General features: G+C 43.8%; 1 protein-coding gene across 1 annotated transcript in view; it reads right to left on the bottom strand.

Moving 5' to 3' along the window:
* Nucleotides 1-935: 935 nt before the first annotated feature.
* DEUP1 (deuterosome assembly protein 1) overlaps nt 936-7,229 on the bottom strand; it is a 49,553-nt gene continuing 43,259 nt past the window's right edge. Inside the window, exon 13 of the mRNA XM_068669182.1 lies at nt 936-6,644. Coding sequence (XP_068525283.1) covers nt 6,474-6,644 — 171 coding nt within the window. The 3' untranslated portion in view covers nt 936-6,473. The remainder of the gene's footprint in view (nt 6,645-7,229) is intronic.

Below are 7,229 nucleotides of genomic sequence, written 5' to 3'. Positions count from 1 at the left end.
TTCCTTGAAGCTGTTCAGAGTCATTATGGGATTTTTTCCCCCCTTCATTTTCTGCAAGAGTTGAGTCTGTGACACATAAGAGCAATTAACCGGCTGATAACAACAAAAGAGGTAAAAGGTCAGTAGGACTTGATAATATTTAAGATTACTTCTCTAATTAGATGTTTCATTTCTGCTTTTTCTTATGCCTTTCCTTTGTCTCTTGTCATCCACAACTTCTTCAGGTCGCAGTAATCATCTTTTCAGAGCCAAATGTTTATTGGTACGAACCTATAGCTTAATGCTAATAAGAGACTGCTGCAGTTCCCTGAAATGTGCAATTTTGCTGAGTACTAATTGAGAGGAACAGCGTTACATATTCTGAGCCGTTCATTGTGCAGGACTTAGAATTGGTTTTGCAGGCTGAATCTTAAAATATATTTATATATAATAAATATTATATATATATATATATATTTTTTTTTTCTCTAGTAAATAATGAAGTTGGATTCTGACATTTTCTAGCCCGTTCCCTTTTGCTAGCATAGGAGAATGCACATTTGGAAAAGCGGTATGAAGCCTCTGTAGACAGAAACTGTCAAAAATCACTGGGAAGTAATCGGGAAGTGAATTAATGGCAGTTGCCCAAATGTCAGCTCCTGTGAACTTCTCTGCTTAAGGTGTAACCGTGTCTGGTTTTTCACTGTATGTATTACTCCAAGTGTCAGTTGTCTTCAGAAGTGTTTTAGAAATAGAGTTTCCGACCGTTTCCCAGCACACAGTAGCTTGTGGGCAAACTTGAATGATTTATTACAAGCATTTTACCAGAAAACTCATGCTGAGATGCTTCTTCAGCAGTGGCTTTATGATATGTTTTCCACGAGTGCTCATTATCAGGTGAAGTCATTATAAACCTGCCAATGCCTTCTGATAAATCAAGTTATGGAAGCAATTTATTAAGACCAGTTTTTCAAAGCATAAATCGTCTGAGTCAAAGAGAGATCAAGGTTTGAATGGAGATTTATGCGTGTCTGCAAAGTGCTGGGAAAATAAAGGAACTGTGTCAAGTGTGCCCACAACGGGTGAGTGGCCGGCTGTGGCAGAAATGGGCCTGAGTCCCCAAAACGAGTGAGAGAAGCCAGTGGCACTGCCCGTGCTCTGAAGGAAGAACTACAGCTGTTTTCAGAACTTAGAGAAATTGATGATCCGTCTTCTGTTTCTATCAAATGTCAAGAAAATATTTGCTTATTGAAATGCCTGTGGTCAGAACCCAGCACTCTTCAATGCAGCAGGGAAATAGGGCGCGCTGTCCTTCCACAACACGTTCGCTGCGTGCCCAGCTGGTACGGGTACAGACTCGAATGCCCCCTGGGTGCTGGCAGGGGTGAGGCAGAGCCTGTGCTGCCATTCTGAGTTTTGGAGAAGCATTGTGGAGAAGTTCCTTACCAGCAGAGGTTTGGATGTGCGGTCCCAGCTCACACGGCGACACCAAACCACCCTGGGTCTGGCCATCCACTGCCCAGTTGCGTGTCTGCATCGTCGCTGTGGCTCCAGGCTTTTGCTGATCCTGTCCTCTGTGCACCACCTTTATTTGTACCTGGTGGAAAAGTTTCAAGTAAAAAAAAAAAAATCCTTGCTGTGGTACTTAGGTGGGATACCAAGGACCCAGGACTTTTGTAGGATTTGTTGCTCTGTCTGGGATTGTACAAGCAGCCATGGCAAGTCCATAAGTAAATTCATGGAAGCACAGAATGGTTTGGGTTGGAAGGGACCTTAAAGCCCATCCAACTCCAGCCTGTGGCAGGGACACCTCCCACCAGCCCAGGTTGCCCAAAGCCCCATCCAGCCTGGCCTTGAGCACCTCCAGGGATGGGGCACCCACAGCTTCCCTGGGCAGCCTGGGACAGGGCCCCACCACCCTCTGACTGAAGAATTTCCTCCTTATATCTAATCTAAATCTCCCCTCTTGTAGTTTAAAGCCATTCCCCCTTGTCCTATCACTGCACCCCCTGACAGAGTCCCTCCCCAGCTTTCCTGTAGCCCCCTTTAGGTACTGGCAGGCCACTGTAAGGTCCCCCTGGGGCCTTCTCGTCTCCAGGCTGAACAACCCCAACTCCCTCAGCCTGTCTTCACAGGAGAGGTGCTCCAGCCCCTTGATCATCCTCGTGGTCTCCTCTGTACTCACTATAATACTTCCATGTCCTTCTCGTGCTGGGGTCCCTACAGCTGAACGCAGTAAATTCTACATCTGTTGCAGGAAATTCAGAGACAGGATGGTTTAGGACTGTTTTTTGCACAGACACTGGTTTTCATAAGGTAAGTGGGCAAACACGTTTTTGATAAATCTGTTTTAAGGCCCCCAGCATTGTGGCTAAGAGTAGATAATAGGAACAAACCGATGGGTTTGTTGCTTTGGGAAGTGAGTCTGGAGCACCGTGTGTCAGTGTCTTGGGGTGTTGCTCAACCCACTAATGGAATTTAGGCATGGTACATCGAATTACAGCCTATTCCTAGATTTGAGGGTGCCCACGTGATCAAACAGTACCTCAGGCACAGTGATCTGAACCCTAGAGTGAGGAAAAGCCAACACGGAAACACATGAAAAAGGTTGCGGAGATATCCCAAACCCGCCTGGATGCCGTCCTGCACAACGTGCTCTAGGGGCATCGTGCTTCGGTGCCTGCCATGAGACACCGCAGCCGTAACTCCCCGGGGCTCATCTCGTTCGACAGTCTCTGCTCATGGCTTCTTCCTCCTTCCCACCGCTGGTCTGGCTCTGAATGACCGCGTGGCAGAGGGCTCGATCCTGTGCCCTGCTGCACCGCCGCTAAAGCAGCAGCAAGAAGGGGATTCAGGCTTCTGTGGGGTCTCTGATCACAGCAGAAATTTATCTGCCTTTCACTGGGGAAGTTTAAGCCATTGTTTTAAGTCCACACGTTGGAAAAGCAAGAAAACCATGCCTGTGAGTTCTCACGTTTGCCTGTTTTTGTGCTGAGTTGGCAGCATTTTGTCACTGCTGTTTGCATCCCTCGTTTATTGCTCAGCGCGCCCATGGTTTCGTGCTGCTCCTCCCTTCCTAAATTTCCCATACAGCAGAGAGTAAAAAATGATGTAGGAAGAAAATGCACTAATAAAATGCACTAAAAAATAACCACTTTTCTCCTAAGTCACTTTTAGATGTTTCTGCTCGCTGCCGGTCCACTGCCAGCCCCATCAGCACAGGTTTTGGGAAGCAAATTGGGTGGCGGTGGCCTGGCAGCTCCTCTCCCACCAACTATTCCGAAATTATACCTTCCCAAAACATGTTGGCAACTGTGTGTACGTGACCTCTGGTTTTGCTTCAGCAACAAAAGGCTGGTGGCAGTTTGAACCATTGTGCTCTTTATTTAAAACAAGCCTTTCAAGTGGGAGCCAAAAAAAAAAAAAAAAAAAAAAAAGGCTTTTTGGTGAAGCTTTGAAAAATTATAAAAGAAGTCCAGCAGCTCGCAAGAATTTTCCATTGCCAGCTGTTCATAAAGTAGAAACCTTCTCCATCTTTTGACTAATCCGTAGCCCCAGAACACTGCACCTTGTCCTGTCAACTGAACTTACAATTAATAATTCATTTCTTTTTCATTTTTATGGGTACTTTCAGACTTTTATAGCCTTGGAGCTGTATGATGATTATTTTTTTTGACACTACATCTTTAGTCCCTGTTTGCAGGTATATCATTTCTCAGTGTATTGTTTCTACTGCCCATCATTCTTTAACATATTCTTTAACACAGGCTGTACAAACGCAGCTGCTGGCTTAGCAACTTCTGCAGGTTGGGGCTGGTGAAGAGGAAGGTGGTACGAGCAGGAGGTACGAGCCAGCCCTGAGACCTGTGCTGACTCTACAGGTACCTTAAAGGAGGCTGTAGTGAGGTGGGGGTTGGTCTGTTCTCCCACGTGCCTGGTGACAGGACGAGGGGGAATGGGCTAAAGTTGCGCCAGGGGAGGTTTAGGTTGGATGTTAGGAAGAATTTCTTTACTGAGAGGGTTGTGAGGCATTGGAACAGGCTGCCCAGGGAAGTGGTGGAGTCACCATCCCTGGAAGTCTTCAAAAGACGTTTAGATGTAGAGCTTAGGGATATGGTTTAGTGGGGACTGTTAGTGTTAGGTCAGAGGTTGGACTCGATGATCTTGAGGTCTCTTCCAACCTAGAAATTCTGTGATTCTGTGGCTCAGCACGTTTTCGGTGGAACATGCTCTGTGCAGCAAGGACTGGGAAACAAGGCAGCTGCTCGGGCACATGTGCTTTGCAGCTTTAGTGCTCTTCACGTGGAGTTTATTACACGGCGTTACACAAAAGCCAGGCTGAAACTGCCTCTGTTATCTCATTAGCCAAAGTCAGGAGCTTGGGCAGGTCTTGAAAAGCTTTAGAAAAAAAAAAAATCTTATTCGCTTTTTGATAATTCCAACCATTCGCTCTACATAATCACAGCCCCGCATCATGACAGGGATCCTTGGTAGTTAACTGGACTCAGACACATTTCTTTGCAGCTCTGGGGCATACTGACTTCTTGCTTGTTTAAGTCTTGCAGCTGCAAAAGAATCTGGCTAACAGGCTAATATCCTTTTTTCATTCTTCTGCCCTTCTGAAAGGTAACATTTCGCTGTCTTCTTGCTTCTGCAAATCTTCCCCATCTTAAAATTAAGCTTTATTTACAAAAGTTCCTCAATTTCCTCATTAGTCCTTTTAAAACACCCAGATGCCTCTCTCCTTAGACTGAGGACACATATATATTTAGTTTGTTCAGATGTCCTTTCATCATCTTTTTATTCAGCCTTTATTCCCCCAGCTGAGTCTAGCAATTTCCCTGAATTTTCCTGTAAAGGATCTTTGATGTCCTCATTTTCATTGCTCATTTTATTGCGAACTGAGCCAAACTGGTATTTAAAATCTTGGTATTTTGTGTAAGTGTGATGTAGTATATTTTGTCATAATGGAAATATAACTTCCAAAGACAATTTACATTTTTGCTGTGGTCTTGAATATTAACGAGGCTTCTTTTACTCACACACTGGAGCTGTTTGACAGTCTGGCATTATTTTCATCTAGATTTTTCCAGGAAGTTGGCAACAGTTCATGCTGGAAAGCAGCACTTCAGCATCTCTTTCACTGAAATTGGTGGTTCATCAACACTGTCTGTAATTTGTTTTGCTTACACAGCAACAGAATCCAGTTTGAATTGCAAATAAAAGGAATCTCAATATTATGCAGTTTTTCAGCAAAGAATCACAGAACCACAGCATGGTTTGGGCTGGAAGGGACTTTAAAGCCCACCCAGTCCCAACCCCCTGCCATGGGCAGGGACACCTCCCACCAGCCCAGGTTGCCCAAAGCCCCATCCAGACTGGCCTTGAGCACCTCCAGGGATGGGGCATCCACAGCTTCTCTGGGCAGCCTCTGAGTGAAGGATTTCTTCAGAAATGTCATGCGAGCAGAGCAGAAGGGGACAATCCCCTCCGTTGCCCTGCTGGCCATGTTGATTTTGATGCAGCCCAGGACTTGGTTGGCTTTCTGGGCCACAAGCATACATTGCCAGCTCATGCTGAGCTTCTCATCCACCAACATGCCCAGGTCCTTCTCCTCAGGGCCTGCTCTCAGTAAAACATATAGAGCTGAACTAACTCTGTCCAGTTTTACATTTTTTTTCCTTATGTTGCAGAAATATATAAAGAATTTAGGCCCTTTCCTAAGACTCATCACAAGTTTTCTGAAGTAAGTTTTTTTCTCTATTCCAATGTAGTTAAACAATGTGCCAACACACTATCAAAAGAGGTGCTTTTGAAGAAGGGATTAAAAAATTCTAAGCATTAATATAAAGCATAGGAAGCACCTGAGATCACGGTCCCAAGTGAAGTCTATGGGTCTGGCAAAACGAGTAATAGGGATGGCTTCAAAGTATGTTTGTGCTTTGTCTGCTCGTGTTCCTCTCACAGAACAGCATGGCTCACACCGTAAGAAATGAAAAGCTCAGCTCCTCATTTCAGGAGTCCCAAGGGCTATTTCTATAGCCAAGAATAACCAGAGCAAAGATTAGCTCTTTACGCCAGTAGCTATGACATGGCCAAAGGCCCCTATTATTCTTCTTCTGTGCAATCTAGAGAATTTTTCTTGTCTGATTCAATTTTTAAGGGAATGATTCCACTTGTTAGCCCTCTGTACATCACAGAATTGAAAGTGTCTTCATTTACAGTCCTGCAACGGGGTCCCAATTTAACTATATGAACCTACCCTGTGTACTTCATAATATGTCTAGAGTACAATGTTTTGTTATGTACAATGTTTGTCCAGTTGCAATATACCCAAATCTGCAGGATAATGATTATCTTATTGAAGCCTTCATGTTAAAATACATACAATTCATGATGTGCCTAAAGACATTAAGAAGATAGTTGCAGATTTTAGTTCTAAGAAAATCTGGAGTGATTACGCGTGGCTTTATTTTGTTGATTGCGTGCCTGGCTTAAGTATGCCTGCTTTCCTGTAGCATGGCATATTTCTTTAGAGTGCTTTCAGAATGTCTCTGCAGTTCTTCAAGGTGTGAATTTAAACGTTCTTCAAACTCTTTTGTATGTTTCTCTTCCTCTTGAAGGAACTTTTCTGTTTTTGTGAGGATGGACATCTCAGGAGAAGACTGAGAAATGCACAGAAAGAAATAGGAAAAAACACAAAATTCAACAACGTGCTTGCATAATCAGTTTTTAAACTTAAACACATCTTAAGGCAGAGCAGCTAATAACCCTCTAAAGCTTTAAACATCTCCAAGAAAATATGACTTCAGGCATACATTTTTACATGCATTCCGGTGGCTAAATAACATAATGTGAACATGATGTTTAAACACCTCTGACATTCAGAGCATTGGGATGTAGATTTGCCATTAAAAAATATAAATATCCTGTTAGACAGAATTAAGCTGCCTCAGAACCTCTTAAATCTTTGGATCAGCTAAAGGTCATGTGAGTCATTTGTGTAATTTAGACCAGGACAGAGGACAATAACCTGTTCTTTGGAACTACAGAAGATAACTAGTGTTGGGTACTGCTGATTGCCTCCTGTAATTTTCTCCCTCTGCCTCTCTTCCATCTCAGGAGATGCTTTCTTAGGAAAGGAAGAAAAACTGTACTCATTTCAGCACTGTCTACTTCAAGTCCTGATATTCCGGAGGACGTACTAAACTTTATTCACTGCAAGTAGTTCACTGAAAAATTTTACTTCC

Source organism: Anas acuta, chromosome 1 (assembly GCF_963932015.1).
Source record: "Anas acuta chromosome 1, bAnaAcu1.1, whole genome shotgun sequence".
NCBI classification, from domain to species: domain Eukaryota; kingdom Metazoa; phylum Chordata; class Aves; order Anseriformes; family Anatidae; genus Anas; species Anas acuta.
The sequence above is the reverse complement of the archived record's forward strand: the minus strand, read 5'-3'. Positions and strand labels throughout refer to the sequence as shown.